Genomic DNA, 17,245 nt, shown 5'->3' with positions numbered 1-17,245 from the left:
GTACAACACGCATGAAGCGAAATGAAACCTGCTAAAGCTGATGATGGTAATGAGCTTCAGAAATGCAAATGCTTCTCCGGACAATCAAACCATAGATACCTAACAGTAAAAAAGGAAGTGTGAATTAATTTCTTTAGAATGAAACGCAAGTAATGCGTTCAATTTGTGTGCCGTGGTTCATTTCCCTACATTCGCACCAGCTACTTTCTTGATGTGCATATTCGTATGGGTGTGCTACGCTTTCTTTTTATAAGCGGCAACAGAAAAAGATCACCGTAGCAATCCCTTGGTCAAGAGATTAAGCATTGCTTTGTAGATTATGTCAAGAGAGATCACACGTCCAAAAATCGCTAGCTCCACACGCGTGATGTGTATAACACGGTGCGACTGGTTTTAGATTCATCCATTACTTCATCTAAACATTATTACTCAACTATTTTCTGATTATTCACTATGGATGTTCCAGAAACTTCTCGAACTTCACTTCTAGAAATGGCAATAATTCATTCAGAAATGCAATAGAGAATTGCTCCATTTATTTTTCTTACGGTAGAAGAATTTTCTTGTAGCAATTCTAACGGTTAATTACCCTGGATGTTTACTTTAGATATTCTCACAAGTGAGAACTTTTAGGGGTCATGCACTAATCATGTCACGTTTTCATGGAGAAAACCATGAAAATTTTATTATTTATTCCATCCTCCATAAGAATAAGTGCGACATTGCAACAGATAATGAATCGTTTGTTTTTGAAGCTTTCTTCTGATCTTGTTTTTTTCAATCGTGGGTAGGACGCTCCTTTGATTGTCCTACCCAGGTGTTTTGTGCGTAGTACATGTCCTAACTGTCCTACCAACTTCCCGCGCCACTGATTCATTGCGTTTACTTGGAGATAATTTGATAAAAGGAACATAATCTACTACTTTGTCTCAAACTCCGAACATGGCTCATATTCCGAACATTGATGATTTTAAGAGTAAAACTGATGTTCCTTCTTGCCTTAGCCGATATTTTCAATACTTTTCATAAGGGAGGACACAAATAGTATATGTGAATTGATTATCGAATGAAGAAATTTAGAAGATTTGATTGTAAAATCACTATTTAAAGTCGAGTATTCGGAATATGTGTCATGTTTGCAATTTGAGACAAAACGGTTCTTATATGTTTTATGTGTAACATCGACAGAACATTCTGCATGATCTATATTTATAACATCACGATAAAATTATTTTGCCACATAATTTGCTTTCTATAACTTCTGAGAACTATAACGACATCTGAACTGTACAATTTCAAAAAGGATTTAATAATATGAATAGCTTGTGATAAGTATTCTGAAACCTTCTTCCTACGTTAAACGGCGAGCTCTGGTAGCTGCTTGTCCTAATCCGATTGTACAGGTTGAAGAACCAGTTAGTATATTGCACACATATTCCTACGAACAATAAATCAATCAACATCGATTAGGATTTGTCGGATTAATCAATCTGTTCAATTTCATTTTTTCTTGCAGATAAGAAAACTGTGCTGAATGGCGTTTCAGGGAAGTTCAATTCAGGCGAACTGACGGCAATCATGGGTCCCTCGGGAGCTGGCAAATCCTCGCTGCTGAACATACTCACCGGATTCACGTAAGTCGTTTGGTCTGCTGCAGTCCCAGTCTGAACCTATCGATTCAACTTTCGGCAGCAAATGACGGACATGTGTAAGCCTAAATTGAATTTCCAATTTCCTTTCCGGGTATCTCCCACACTTTTTTCCATGGAAACGCCCGGCCGCCCACTGATCCTATTACGACCCATTCCAAACTCGGTAACTTCCGTCCATCGCTCCAGGACAAGTGGCGTCAAAGGTTCACTCAACATCGGTCGCACCGTCGGAGGCAATAAATTGTGCAGCTATATCCTGCAGGAAGATAATCTGCATCCGTATTTCACCGTCCAGGAGATAATGATGATGGCATGCGATTTGAAAATATCGTCACGATGCTTGCAGAACGGCGAGAAACAACGATTGGTAAGTGTGTTCGGAAAACCGATTTGTTCACAGGCATGGGAGTAGCCAGAGGGGGTCAAGATAGAGTTCTTGAATAAGTTTTGATGTTCACTAATCAATCAGATTTCTGCCAAAGATTTTATCAGGAATCTTTCGAAGGTTTTATCGATAGTCCACAATGCGTTTTGCAAAGAATCGGACCAAAATTTGTTAAGGGGTTGTGACAGGTATCTTGCCGACAGATATATTAAATAGTGCCAAATAAATCAATTCAGGAATTCTCTGAAGAATTCGTAATTGAAATTGCTATTAGGAATCTTTCCAGATTAATCTAGATATTTTTCTTTAAATTAAATAAGAGTTTATTACAATCAACTTTCAAGATAACTTGCCTCTCCTGATAGAAAACCTGGCTATGCCTATGTTCACAGGGCTGAATCGTACATTGCTAAATAAAATAGACAATAATTAACATTCATACGAGTTGCACAAACTATGATAATTCATTCAAATACGCCGTGCACACTTTTTTCATTACAAAGCAAATGCATGCCAATGACTGAGACTCCACCCCTCGCGTCAGACCTGAAAGCCGGAAATAAATCCCTGAACCCAACCAACTTCATCTCTCTATTTCGTCCTTCATCCCATTTAGATTGACAACATACTGGACACTCTCCATCTGAAGTTCACCAAGCTGACGCGCTGCGGAAATCTCTCCGGTGGACAGAAGAAGCGTCTATCAATCGCGTTGGAGCTTATCGATAATCCGCCGGTGCTCTTCCTGGACGAACCAACGACGTAAGTGCTTGCCAATATATACTGCCAATGCTTTTTTTTCTAGTAATCGTCGCCAGGAATCGGGTTTCACACCAACGACACGGGAAGAGGAGTGAGTGGATGTCCGTTTCGAAATTTGCACTTCCTTCCCAGAGCCGTTGGATCTTGATCTGCATAATCGCTGATGCTGTGTGGGTGGCGGCTGAGGGAGAAGTAACAAACCACTTGGCCTGTCTATGCATACTGAAATAGTGAGCCAACCGGTCTTTCTCCATGGTTCGTCTAGCTGTATAGATGAATGGGGGGCTACCCAAGAGAGCAGAGTTGTAAACCGCGAGAGATTGATTGAAGCACGTGCGGAATCAAGTGTTCGTTAGTTTCACGCGAAGCGTTTGTCATACTGCTGTTCGTGGTGAACTACTGTGCTCGTAGCTTTGTTATAGCATCACTTTTATGGGTGTGATGAGGTGCTCTGTGCGTATAGCGTGGGATTGCATATAGAAATTCAAAAACTATAAGCTATAAAACGTATGATTGATTTGTGAGCAAAATTGAAACCGTTTTTCTGTTCATTAGCTTTCTCATATAGAACATAATTTTGAAAATGTAATTTTGAATTACGACTATTATCCCGTTCAGACAAGCGTAATAAAAACATAATTCAATACTATGTTTTTTATATCAACGTTTTTTTTTGTATTTAGTTATTTGGTAAAGTATTGCTTTGACGTCACTTAAAAATATATCAGATTTATAGCAAGATCAGTAATAGATAAGAGTACAAGTATCCCATTCGATTTTCCTCTGAAACCAAAATTGAATAGTTTAAGTCACAGTATTTTTCTCTCAAAACACTCTAATTCAGATGATTTTTTTTATATGTCATGTGGGGAAAAGCACTAATTTTCGACCCACAGAATTCTTGGGCCAATTTTCGGATTTTCATACAAAGTAGGCCAAAATCGTATGAATGGTTCGAAAATTAGTGCTGGGTCAAAAATTGGTGCTCTTCCCCTAATTTTTAGGAATTAAAGAGTAATCCCATACGGTTGTCATTATTGGAAGTAACACGACACAAATTCGATAAATTCATAGGCCGATAGTAGAACAAAAGATTAACAGACTGCCGATAATAATCGCACTCACATAAGAAGTCCAATGCATTCTAAAACCGATTGAAAAAAGTTTCGACGATTGTATCAATACATGATAAGGCAGCACTTCAATATAAACAAGAAAACATGTCTTTTTGTATGTGTATTTCCGAGAAAATTGCAGAAGAAACGCGACATCGGCTAGATTATTTTATGGATTCTAGTGAAACTGAAGATGCATCGAAGCCAAACCTCGAATTTTCAGAGCACAAATACAAACCATTCTTCTCATCCTTCTCTGCCCCTTAACGCAGTACGGATATTTTTTACCAATAACAGAAATCCATAAAAGTTTTACTGAATTACGGTATTATAATTTTACGAACTATTCAGCAATTTTTGATTACTGTTAAAATCCAGGAATTGAACATAGTTCTTGATTGGCGAAATCACGTAAATTCCCTTGCGGTATAACTTTGCATCGGAAGTATATACACTACCCATCATAAATACGGACTCACCAAAATAAGTATTGAAACACTCAGTTGAATTAACGCGTGGTAAAATTGGACAAATTGTGGGTCAAATTATGAAAAAAATCGACATGCTCGGCTGAATTTGAACCCAGGGCTCTTGTATGCTAGACGAGCGCTTTACCAACTAAGCAACCGAGCTACTTGGTGACCCAATAACTGAGTTGGTTACAAGTTTAAAATTCAAATCACCACAGACCACATAGACCCTTTTCATTACCCATATCCATCCGTCTCATGTTACTACACACGCGCGAAGAGCGAGTGCGATTTGTTTAGTGTTGAAACTGTTTGCCTATCATAGGTATCTTCCATCGCTTCCACAACACTGTAAATAAATCATACCAGAATTACTATAGAATATGAATCAGATCTGAAACATTTGCAATGGATCAAACCTGAATCACTTAATATGATTCTGTCCCTAATCACTTCTATCGTTGGTTGTTCGACTGTTGTTTCTTGTTGATGATAACTTTTCAGTCTTGACAAAATTAAAAACTGTTATTTAATTTTGTCAAGACTGTCAAGCCAACCAAATCACTTCCACTGCCAAATGCCAAAGACTTTCTGAACAACATTTTGGACACTATCTTATCTATCAAAATCATGAGATTTAGGTACAGTCAACCCTCCATAACTGGATGTTGCATGTCTCGATATCGAGATGAAGAACCAGAGTAAAAGTTGGACTCCATGGCTACCGCAGTAACACTGATTATGTGTTTTATAGCGGGATTAATTTCAACCATATGATGCTCAATTTCACATACTCACTAGCGTTACCCATCGGAAGAATAACGAATCGAACTGTTTGCCGTCCGGATTTCTTTGACTGTCTGAACAACTTAGCCAGAAACTTGGAAATTCTTTCTTACCAAAACTAGTTCTTTAGTGTAAAGTATTCATTTTAACATGGTTAACAACACCACCTGATGGCAAAATTATTAATCAACTGTTTCCCTGCCCTTGATTTCCCGAACAACTTAAAAAACCGGCATCCCTATCTCATCTGGTTCACAAGAGAAAATAAGATTCATATATTTCATAAAATATGCATACTAGTGCCACCTGGCAGCAAAATTAAGAATCAAACGATTTGCCTTTCGGATGTCCTTGACTATATGAATAACTTTGCCGAAAACTCGATCTTTCTATCTTATTTGTATCACACAATAAAGAGTTAAGAATTCTCATTTTAACATTCTAACTAGCGCCACCTAGCGGCAAAATTTTGAATCAAATCACATATCTGTCGGACACGCAAACAAATTTTGTTGTATAATCTGAGGGCATCAGAAATTATTTCGGAATGCATTCACCATTACTTTACAATATCTGAAAAATTGTTGTGTAATGATTCATTACGCAACTCAAAACAGTTGCGTCATGAGAAAACGTTGCGTAATGAATCATTACAACACAGATTTCAGTTGCGTAATGACTATTCCCGCACTGCATACTTCAGTGCAGGAAAGTAGGCCGTTTCATGACATGATCATTTCATTGACGTGATGAAAAACAGCCTATTACGATGAAAAATTGCAAAAAAATTAGAAGAAAGATGAATAGATAGAATCAACTTGTGAGCTTTGAAAACAACCCCCAAATTGAATTCGGTTTCTGGAGTGAAACTTCATAGAATTCACTATTGAATAATATTATTTTGTTCTTTGTTGGTTTTATAAAGACGATCACATGCAACATAGAACAATAGGTCGTATGAGGAAACGATAGTTAGAAGAAAAATCTCCTATTGCTAGGGTAGGCGTATTCCAAAATACATTTGGTAGGCCAACATTTCAATAACCTTATAGTTGTTATGTATTTGTACGAACTGTATTTGTACGAACTCTGTTTCCAAGAGTGAATCGTGTGGATGGACTTACACGATTCACGTCTCGGATAGTTAAGCAACACAATGAGTAATTTCCAACGAAATAAAATAATGTTCCATTTAACTTTGTCTCCATACAAAATTTACATATATTGATTGTGAAATTTGTATTCATTTTGAACTTGAACCGCACTCTATATATCGTAATCCGTGGTCAAATTAATCATTATTTTACAACTTTCTTTCGTGTTATCCTACGGAATTCAAATATTGTCAAAATAATTTCGACAAAATCAGTACATCATTGATCTTTATCAGTTTATGTAATCGACTTCTCATGAAATTAAATTTAACATATCATAAAAATAAAAATATAATAAAAAATATATAATGTCAAAAAATGAAAATGACAATCTGTATCCTGAATCAGAAAATGATGTCAAAATTCTTACAACCCGAGTATTTATAGCAAAATTAAACTTTGAAAATCAATGTAGCAAATTTCCCTTGAAATAAGTACATTATTCAAGAACAAAAGGTTTTATGCGCAAAAAACTAAACTTTCTGTTCTGTGTGATATTAAAAATGAGTTCAGTACACCCGATTCTGTTTTTGCACGGGGGATGCGTACCGTGCAAAAAAAGTTTTCAGTTCAAAATTTCAAAAACCGTGCAAAAAAAAGTAACACAATTTCTCGACGTTTCATGCAAAAGTAAGGTTTTGGCGAAAAAAATGTATCGAAACTTATTTTGCACGGGCGTGTCAAAAAAACCGTGCAAAAACAGAATGGGGTGTTGTTCATATTTAAGCTCACACAACATTTAAAACACTCAAAGTTAACATATAGGCATAGCGCCAGTGGATTGTTTAGCACTGGCTTTTCCAACTGTATTGCTTACACTTTCTGTGAATATTTCTATGCAAAACTGATCCTAATAAAAATGGAATAGTTTAAAATCATCATTGTACATCTGTAAACTAGAAAACATGGAATGTCTGTAATGCCAACAAAACCTTCAGCATCCTTGCCTGTTCCTACTGTAAGGCTAAAAAATTATCTTACGAATAGTCCAGTCTTTTAGCTTATTAATCGATGCCAAAGCAACTTCTGCTTCAAATCTGTGGTTACTGCGTCGTGGTCGTGCGTTTTACTTACAGATTTACGCAAATAAAAAAAACATATTACTCTAATGTGGTAGACATATGGATTTCCTCATTGACTTTATGATATAATTACATGTGCATTCAATTTCAACGCACTCGCGATCCTGGTATAAAAAATTATATAGCAGGATTTGTAGAAATAAATCAAAAAACTTTTTTCACAATTAAAAAACAGAAATTTTGAAAATAAGATTTCTCAATTGGACCCTGGCTCTAAGCCCTTTTGGACATTATCTAAAATTTTGAAAGAACCTCAGAAGCCAATAACGGCATTGAAAGAGAAAAACAAATTATTACTAACTAATTGCGAAAAAGCTCAAAAACTTGCTTTGCAGTTTGAAAGCGCACAATTTTAATTTAGGACTCACTAGTTCAATTGAAAATCAAGTTACTCAGGACTTCGAAAATATTCTTAGCCAAGAGAACGTTTTCGAAAATGCCTGGGAGACTGATTTGGAAGATGTGAGAACTATTATTAAAAATTAAAAAATATGAAAGCTCCTGGCGATGATGAAATTTTCTACATTATCATCAAGAAACTTCCAGAAAGTAGCTTATCATTTTTAGTCGATATATTTAACAATTGTTTTAATTAGCATATTTTCCTGACAAACGGAAAAAATGCTAAGGTTGTACTTGTAGGTTGTATTTTGAAACCAGACAAAAATCCTGCAGTAGTTTCTAGCTATCGTCCAATCACTTTGCTTTCCTCCAAAGGAAACTTTTTGAAAAGGTTATTTTGAACAGAATGATGGTCCACATCAACGAAAATTCAATTTTTGCCAATGAACAATTTGGATTCCACCATGGACATTCGACCAGTCATCAACATTAACGTGTAATAACTTTAATTCGTTCCAACAAATCTGAAGGTTATTCTACTGGACTTGCTCTTCTAGACATAGCAAATCCATTCGACAGTGTCTGGCATGAAGGCTTGATTGTAAAATTGAAAATTTTTAATTTTCCAACATAGATTGTTAGAATAATTCAAAGTTATCTGTCAAATCGTACACTTCAGGTTAATTATTAGAACTCCAGGTCTGAAAGACCTCCTGTAAGAGCTGGCGTTCCTCAAGGCAGCATTTTGGGACCAATATTATACAATACTTTCACTTCTGACTTACCTGAGTTACATCAGGGATATCAAAAATCCTTGTTTGCGAATGACACAGGCCTCTCCGCAAAAGGACGAAGTCTGCGTGTCATCTGTAGTTGATTGCAAAAAAGTTTGGATATTTTTTCATCATACTTGCAAAAATGCAAACCTTCAAGTAGACATATTGTCACGATGAGAGGGTTTCTAATAAATTGGTCAAATAACTCATACTAGATAAGAATTTAACTTTCAAAAATTACATTAAGAGCATTAAAGCCAAATCTAACAAATATGTCAAATGTCTTTATCCACTTTTTAATATAAAATCAAAACTTAGTCTTAAGAACAAGTTTTTGATCTTGAAACAAACGATTATCAGTCACTCTATGCCCCATTTAATTCAAATGGAAATGACTCATTACAGTGGGTGACCCATTATAGTGTAACCAATGTACCAAAAATAATTGCCCTAAATTTCAATGAATAACACAATTCACAATGAAAAACTGAAATATTGAAAAACTGCTTGCATAAGAAAACGTTGTGTTTTACAAAGTTTTTTTTTCAATTAGGTATTGTACAACAAATCAATAGCAATAGAGATAACAAACCGATAATTGCGAAAATTCAGTGGTACACTAAGTTTGCTTGATTTCAGATAACATATAATAAATCAACTGAAGCGAAATTGTAAGGAAACAATTTTCCACTAAGGTCAAGCTCATTTTCATCCCTACATAGGAGAGTATAGCCACACTGGTACTAAGATCTACTTCACTGTTTCCATTTCATTTCATGGCTTCCGGCGCGGATTGTCACCTTCACGCGAAACATCCTTGGGTCATATTATGGCTGCGTGACACCCATCAAATCGATTCAACGCGCTTTCCTGCAAAACCGCGACATGTTGCTGGTACAGTGGTCTGGATAGTTCCTCGTCACTCTACACAATCAAGCTGCTGCAGGGATTGGCCCGGGAGGGTCGAACAATAGTTTGCACCATCCATCAGCCGTCGGCCACCGTATTCGAGATGTTCGATCATGTATACGTGCTTGCCGAAGGACACTGCGTCTATCAGGGCTCGGCGCTTAACACCGTGCCCTATTTGCGCTCCGTCGGTCTTCAGTGCCCGCAATATCACAACGCCGCTGATTATCGTGAGTATACGTCGAACACTTGTGTGAAGGTCGATTGCATAAACAAAGGTTTGGAATTGGAAAACACTGCCCGGCCGGGGAATCGATAAAATTTCTGAATTCGCGAAAACTTATCTCTACGCGAGCCCTACCTGATGGGCAGCCAAATTGGCTAGCATTTAAAGAAGGAGAACACTCACTCTTAAGAATTCGAAAAACGCCAACAGAAAAATAAAATGACAAATTCAAAAGTTTCCAGTAAAAAAAATATATATATTTTGTTTTGCTTTTTAGTAGATTTTAAATGCAATATTTAGGAAATTTATAATGCTGTAGCGCTGATTTTTTGTTTTTTATTGAAAAATATTTAATTCTTCAATGCATAAATGCCTCTTTAATGCTGTTTTAGGATAAATAAGTGATGGTCGTTCTTTTCCTAGTTCATGATATATTTTCCCCATACCTGATGCACGGTTCTAGAATTAGCCGTTGTTTGTCTACTAAACATTACTGTTGATACAATTAGTTCGTTTGTTTCCGGAGCGATATACTGCCAAGTTTGGCAACATCAGGACAGCCATAACAGCATTATTGCTATGATTTTTGCGTTTTCCATCAATCTGCACCTGATTTCAATACCGCAAACGGTTCGCTACCAAATTGAACAGAGTCATGTGACAGGGATGGGCTACGAAAATCTGCGTTATCTGCATGCAGAAATAGTAGAAAACTATCGTTTATCCCTTTCTCTTTGTTGCTAGTACGGCGAATTTGTGGCCCCAACATGAGGCATGTTCGTTCACCGGTGTGGTGCGGTATACCCCGGGGGTGGGACATATCGCATGAAGGCTTAAAAAAGGACGTTTCGCATAATCTCCAGATGATATCGATGGTTCAATATATTTTAGAGTCCGCAGAAGACTGTCGTAGGCCAGTAAAACGACCGAAACGTCCGGACAATCTGGCAATCTATTTGTACGTTACTTCTCGCCGAAAACAAATCGATGATTCACTGACACATAATCTCCAGAGTGGACGTTGCGAATAATGGACATTTGGACATTGTCCCCAGAATGTCCAAATATTCATAATGCGAAACGTCCACCCTGAAAATTATACGATACTTCCATATGTGAAACGGCTTCGTGCGAAATGTTCCACCCCCGGGGTATACCGCACCACACCGGTGGACGAACATGCCTCATGTTGAGGCCACAAATTCGCCGTACCGGCAACACTCTACTAACCTCCAACTCCAAATTTTTGGACCGTTCAAAATTGTAGCTTGAACCAGTGTTGCAAATAATGTTCATATTTTATTCATACCAGTTTTCTGGTCTATTTTTTGGAACAGGTTAGCTGCGTAATCCATTTTTGGTCATATTTGGACCAAGATTTGAACTGTTCCAAAACTGGTTTGACACATGTTTGTTAGGATTCCAGTTCATTTAAAGTTAGTAAAAACAAAAACAATATTGCGTCGCTGTTGTTTTAAAAAAAAAAAAACATTTATTCCGCTTCCAGCGATTCCTCTGGCAGTTTATTCGGGGACTTCTCCAGGAACTCATACAGGACACCTCCAAGAATTATCGTGGCTTTTCTTCGGGGAATTCTTTAGGAATTTGTTCAAGGATTCCACCACAAATTTGTACGGGAATATATTTGAATAGTCCACAACGAAGTAGCCTACCGATATCTCCAGGTGCTACTTAGTTCCCCCGATGTGTCCAACAGAATTTTCATCAGGAATTCCTCTGGGGTTTTCTTTCAGACATTCATCCGAGGATTTGCTGCAGGAATTACTCGGGGAATTTTCTCAAGGAATCCCTTCGGGTACATATTTCATTTAGAAACTTTTCCCTGTGGTAATCGTCCAAAAAATTCTCCGGGGATTTCCTCCAGGAATTCCTCTTAGGATTTTCTACAGAAATATTACTGAGGAAGTACACCAGGACTTTTTTCTGGAAGTTTCGTCCAGGAATTCCTCTGGGGATTTCGACTAGAAATTCATTGAGAAGTTCCTCCGGGAATTTTCTTCAGAGATTCCTTGGGAGACTTTTTCAGAGAATTTATCCAAAGATGCCTTCCAGGAATATTTCTGGGGATTTGCACCAGGAATTTATCCGAAGATATCCCTCAAGAATTCAGGATTTTCTTCAGAAATTCTTTCGAGGATTTTTTTAGAGAATTCATTCGAAGATTCCCTCCAGCAACTTCTCTTTGGAATTAAACCAATAATTTCTTCCGGGGATTTTATCCAGGAATTCTTCCGGCGATATTCCCAGGAACCCCTCCGGGAAATCTCTCCATGAATTTTTCCGGGGATTTTCAATAGCTATTACTCTAGGGATTTCGTCTAGAAATTCTTCCGGGGATTTCCACCAGTAATTGATTCAAGGATTATCTCCAGGAATTATTCCTGGAATTCAATCCAGGAAATCCTCCAGAAATTTCTCTGCTGATTTTCTCTAGAAAATCCTCCGGAGATTTTTTCAAAGAATTCGTCCGGGGATTTCCCCTTAAGAACTCCTCCGGGTTTTCTCCAGGATTTTTTAGGGGGATTTCCAATAGCATTCCCCTCGAGGATTTCATCCAGAAATTCGTCCAGGGATTTACCCTAGAAGCATCTCCAAAGGGTTTTCCAGGGATTTCATTAAGATTTTCTCCAGAAATTTCTTCGGGAATTTTTCAGAGAATTTATCCGGAGATTTCCTCTTAGGAATTTCTCTGGGGATTTGCATCAGGAATTTCTCGGGAGATTTCTGTCAGAAATTCCTCTGGGGATTTCGTCCAGAATTTCCTCTGGATATTTCATCCAGATATTCATTTGAAAATTTCTGAGATTTTCTCAAGAAATTGTTTTGGGAATTTTTCCAGAGAATTTTTCCGGAGATTTCCTCCAGAAAGTTTTTTGGGGACTTGCACCAGGAGTTGCTGTGGAGATTTGCTCCATAAATTCCTCCAGGATTTCAAGGATTTCTTCGGGGATATAACTCAACATTTACTCTGGCGATTTTCTTCAGGAATTCCTCAGGAGATTTTCAATAGCAATTCCTCCGGGGATTTCCTTCAGGAATTCCTCCAGCAATTTTCCGGAGATTTCTTTCACATATTTCTCCGGGAATTTGCTACATGAATTCCTTCGGGGATTTGCACCAGGAATTCCTCCGGAGATTCCCCCCAGAAATTCCTCCGGTGATTTTTTCAAAGAGCTTCTCCAGGGAGCTCCCAAGAATTCCTCTTATGGTTTTCACAAGGATTTCCTCCGGGGCCAAAGATTTCCTTCTGGGGTTTTCCCCAAAAATAAATTCAAAAATTCCTCCAGGAATTCCTTCGGATTTTCTTCATTATTCGTCCTGATTTTTTTATATATCTCCCGGATATTTCCAGAGTTCCTCAAGTACAGTCAAACCTCTATGAATCGATTACTGAAGTTTCCATCGACTCATAGAACAGAAATGCTTTGGAAAGTTGTTTGAGAGGACCATCATAGTTAACATGCAATGTTGGTTCTTGTTGGTCCATGTATCGATATCGAATAATGGAACATCGACTCATGGAGGTTTTACTGTAATTCCTCGGAAATGCTCCGGAGTTCCTCTAGGAATTCTTCTGAAGTTGCTCCAGGAATTGCTTCGTAATTACTCCAGGATATCCTTTGGAGATTTTCTAGGATTTTGTCCAGAATTTCTACAGGTAATCCTTTAGAGTTTGTTTTTGAAGCTTAACCGAAGATTCCTTCTGAGTTGCTCCAGAAATTCCTCTGAAGTTCTTTCAGCAATTCTTTTGGATTTTATTCAGCATATCCTTCGAAGTTCCTCCAAAGCTTCAGGAGGAACTCCAGAAAAATTGCTGAAGGAACTCTCTGGAAGAATTGCTGGACAACCTTCAGAGCAATTCATGCGGGAAACCCGGAAAGTTCCTGGAGGAATTCCTGAAAGAACTACGCAACAATTCCAAAGGAGCAAAGAAGGAAATCCAAAGTACTTTCGGTGGAACTTTGGAGAATATGCTTTATTAAATCCAGAAGAATTACTGAAAGAACACCTAAAGAATTTCTGGAGCAAATCAGGAGGAATAACCGGTGAAGCAACGAAGGAATACCCTGTAGGAACTCTGAACAAAATCCTAGAGAATCTCCGAAAGAAAATCCTAGAAAAACTACGGAGTAGTTCATGGAGGAACTCCGGAGTCCGGATGTGTTTCTGGAGGAACTCTGGAGGCGTTTCTAAAGGATCTCTGGGGTACTTGCTTGACGAACTCTAGAGATATTCCTGGAGAAACTACGAAGGAAACCTGAAGCAATTCGGATTTCCCGGGGCATTCCTGGAGAAAATCCCCTGAGGAACTCCTGGAAGAAATCTCCGGAAAAATTCCTGTTGCAAATCTCCCAAGAACTACCCGGATGAAATTTCCAAAAAAAAATCTCTGAAAAAAATCCCCGAAAAAATTTGTGGAGAAAATCCGCGGAGAAATTTCTTAATGATTTTTTTGGATGAAATACACTGAGAGGCAAAATAAAGTGCCCACCTTACCAGTTTTCGAATTTCTCTCATTGATTTGGTTCAAATTAAAGTTAACACACTTAAATCTTTTTTGATATTTTATTTTTGATATTCTTTTAAAGTTACACTTACGAAATTTTGATAAAAAAAAGAATTTTACTCAAAGAAAAAGAAAATCAATTTGTATTGGAAAATAAATAGTGACAAAATAAAGTGCCTACTTCCTTCTTGGCCCCAGAAAAGATGATTTAAGAAAAATAAAAAGCAATTTAATAGTTAATGTGTCCTCCTTTGGCCTTAAGGACTTGCTGAAGGCGCTTCGGCATGCTTTTCACCGGGTTTTGTAGGTGTTGTGGTTCTAGTTCTTCCCAGGTGCGCTCCATGGCTTCAAAATAATTATTTTTGTTGGTAACATCAGTTTTGTCAACCCTGACATCGAGAATCGCCCACAAATTCTCGATGGGGTTGAGGTCTGGGCTTTGTGGAGACCATTCCAGCGGTTTAATCCGACAAGACCGGAAGAAAGACTTGGTCTTCTTGGCAGTATGCTTCAGGTCGTTGTTCTAGAGAAATATGAATTTCTCTTCAAGGCCCGTCTAGATCAGTGAAACCTCCAGATTTTCCCGCAAGATGTTGATGTAGGAATCTGCCGTCATTATTCCGTCGATTTTCACGAGGCTTCCTACTCCACTCCATGAAAAACACCCCCAGACCATCACATTTCCTCCTCCATTCTTCACCGTTCCTTGGATGTGGCGCACCCAGGGGAACGACGAAAACCGGTCTTGGTAAATGAAATGTTTCTTATACTTAAAAAAAACAAGATTTCAGTAAATTTTTATAATGAAGTCGAATGAAGACTTTGGAAATTGGAACAAGGTTTGAGAGGATCTGCGTTTCTGTGCATGGTGATTTTCGCGCTGAGAGAAGGAGGTCAGTCTACAAGAATCACATCGATGAAATTTTTCATTTTATTTTTTAATGCATAGATCGTTTGTGCGTAAATTTAATGCAGCAAGATTGCCTTAACGCAACAGATTCTTGGACCAATGTTTTATGTAAGATAGTGAGGTTCGTTTCGAAGTTGGTTTTCAGTTTTGATCACGGTATGTTGTTAGGCATAATGTGTCATATGACGGAGGTCTTAAAAGGTCAGTTCTGTTTGATCCTTCGACCTTGACGCTTGCTCCTACGGGAACGGGTGATGAGTTCGCCGTCCCTTATTTTTCGAAAATGCGAATTGTTACAAGTTCGTCATTTTAAAGTGCTCGTTTTGGTAAGAAAAAAATCAGATAAAAATTTGAAGTCCGTACGTGGACGCTAAGTGGTCCCCCAACGACCCTAAAGGTATTAGGTGTAGATGACCCCGTGCGTCAAATCGAGCAAAGAAAAGAAAGAAAACAAGCTTCTATGCTGATTATCAACGCGCGTAAAACAATTTGTTACTGGCGGCTTTTCGTACTCATGCTGCGTGCACTAGAGCAGCGAGCTCGATTCTGCGCACGGAGTCTTCTACGCCTAATACCTTCAGGGCCGTTGGGGGACCACTTAGCGTCCACGTACGGACTTCAAATTTTTACCTGATTTTTTTCTCACCAAAACGAGCACTTTGCAATGACGAACTTGTAACAATTCGCATTTTCGAAAAATAAGGGACGGCCTAGTGATGGAGGGCAGGATCAATCGTGTTGCGCGCCGCTTGCGTGGCCAGGTGGAATAGTGTCGCGGATCGCAGAACGCGTTAGTAGTGTTTGATTCTTTGATCTTGTCGCTTGCTCCTATGGGACGAGTGACGAACACTTGATTGACGTTCAATGCGTTTATCGAGTAATATCGCGAATCCGGTAAGGCGCATTTATTTCAAATTATATATTTATCGTTTACCAAAACGAATCCCTCCCCCATATCCAAACTCCCAGTGTTTACTTGTGGAAGTGCAGAGGACTCCTCGGCTTCCATAAAGCAACATTTCCCTCCCATTGACCTGCATTCGGACGCAGCCGGCCCGTTATTGTTTATTATAATAATGAGAGCACCAGCACTTACACATTGAGGATGCTACTGATCCCGAGTAGCGTCTGTTGATTCCCTGTGTAAGTACAGCTGTTCTTGCAATAACGGAGTAGCATCTGCGGGCGGTCAATCATGATCATGCTCATGCTCAATATCCAATCGGAATTTCTTCAGCAGTGCTCGTTTATCTTCTGAGCAGGCAACATTGATGCAGACAAACAATGTTACTGATATAATAAATTGCTTGCTTTTCCCATAAAACTTTGATAGGCTCGTGCAGTTTCAGTTCTCATCCAAATGAGCTCAAATTTTGAAAGGACACTCATAATTTGATTTTGAATCATATGAGCGATGTGGAACAAAATGGACTTTTTGAACCACCCTAACAGCTCATTGTGTAGCGAACAACTTTATCGAATACACCTCAATCAAACGTAAAAAAGTGGAACAAGATCATAATTTGTTGCTCTAAAGTGAATTATTGGAGACCAAAATATACTATTGGTTTATTAGAGATAAGAGTAAAAATAATAAATACAGTTCTGACCCGGTTTTGTCAGCCCCCGATTTTGTCTACCCCCGATTTTGTCAGCTTTTTGACCCGATTTGGTCAGCCTATTTTAAATTTGTCAAAAAATTGTAATCGTCATGTATTATACGTTTACATTAAAGTTAATGATGATGTTTGATGTCCTGCACGAATGGGCGAAGCCAGAGGAGGCCTTTTATTCAAAGTTAAAAAAATCGATATTACCAATATAAGGGAGGGGGACCCCCGAACAAAAAAAACTGGCTACGCCCATGTCCATTGCCCTCTTGAAAGTCCATGTAACCATGTAACACGTCAAAATTTGAAAAACAGGAACAAAATAAAATGACCCGATTTTGTCAGGTTCTCCATTTTGTCAGCCTAAAATTCATCGAGGGGCTGACAAAATCGGGTCCTCACTGTAATAATAATAATAAGTATGGAGAAGTATTGAGTAATGTATTGTATCCAGGCATTGCTGAATTCACTCTCATTTGAGTATGGAGCACGATCAAAGCAAGCAAAGCAAAACATCCCATCTGTTGCAGTCCACGAT

The 17,245-nt window shown here is 38.3% G+C and overlaps 1 protein-coding gene across 3 annotated transcripts in view; it reads left to right on the top strand.

Moving 5' to 3' along the window:
* Positions 1–17,245, top strand: part of LOC5577780 (ATP-binding cassette sub-family G member 1) — a 180,668-nt gene that overhangs the window by 140,717 nt on the left and 22,706 nt on the right. For all 3 annotated transcript variants that reach the window (XM_021845071.1, XM_021845072.1, XM_021845070.1), the window contains 4 exons: positions 1,517–1,634; positions 1,839–2,019; positions 2,654–2,799; positions 9,425–9,663. In XM_021845071.1, the coding sequence (XP_021700763.1) occupies positions 1,517–1,634; positions 1,839–2,019; positions 2,654–2,799; positions 9,425–9,663 (684 nt within the window). The remainder of the gene's footprint in view (positions 1–1,516; positions 1,635–1,838; positions 2,020–2,653; positions 2,800–9,424; positions 9,664–17,245) is intronic.

Source organism: Aedes aegypti, chromosome 2 (assembly GCF_002204515.2).
Source record: "Aedes aegypti strain LVP_AGWG chromosome 2, AaegL5.0 Primary Assembly, whole genome shotgun sequence".
NCBI classification, from domain to species: Eukaryota; Metazoa; Arthropoda; class Insecta; order Diptera; family Culicidae; genus Aedes; species Aedes aegypti.
This window is presented reverse-complemented; position numbering and strand designations above follow the sequence as displayed.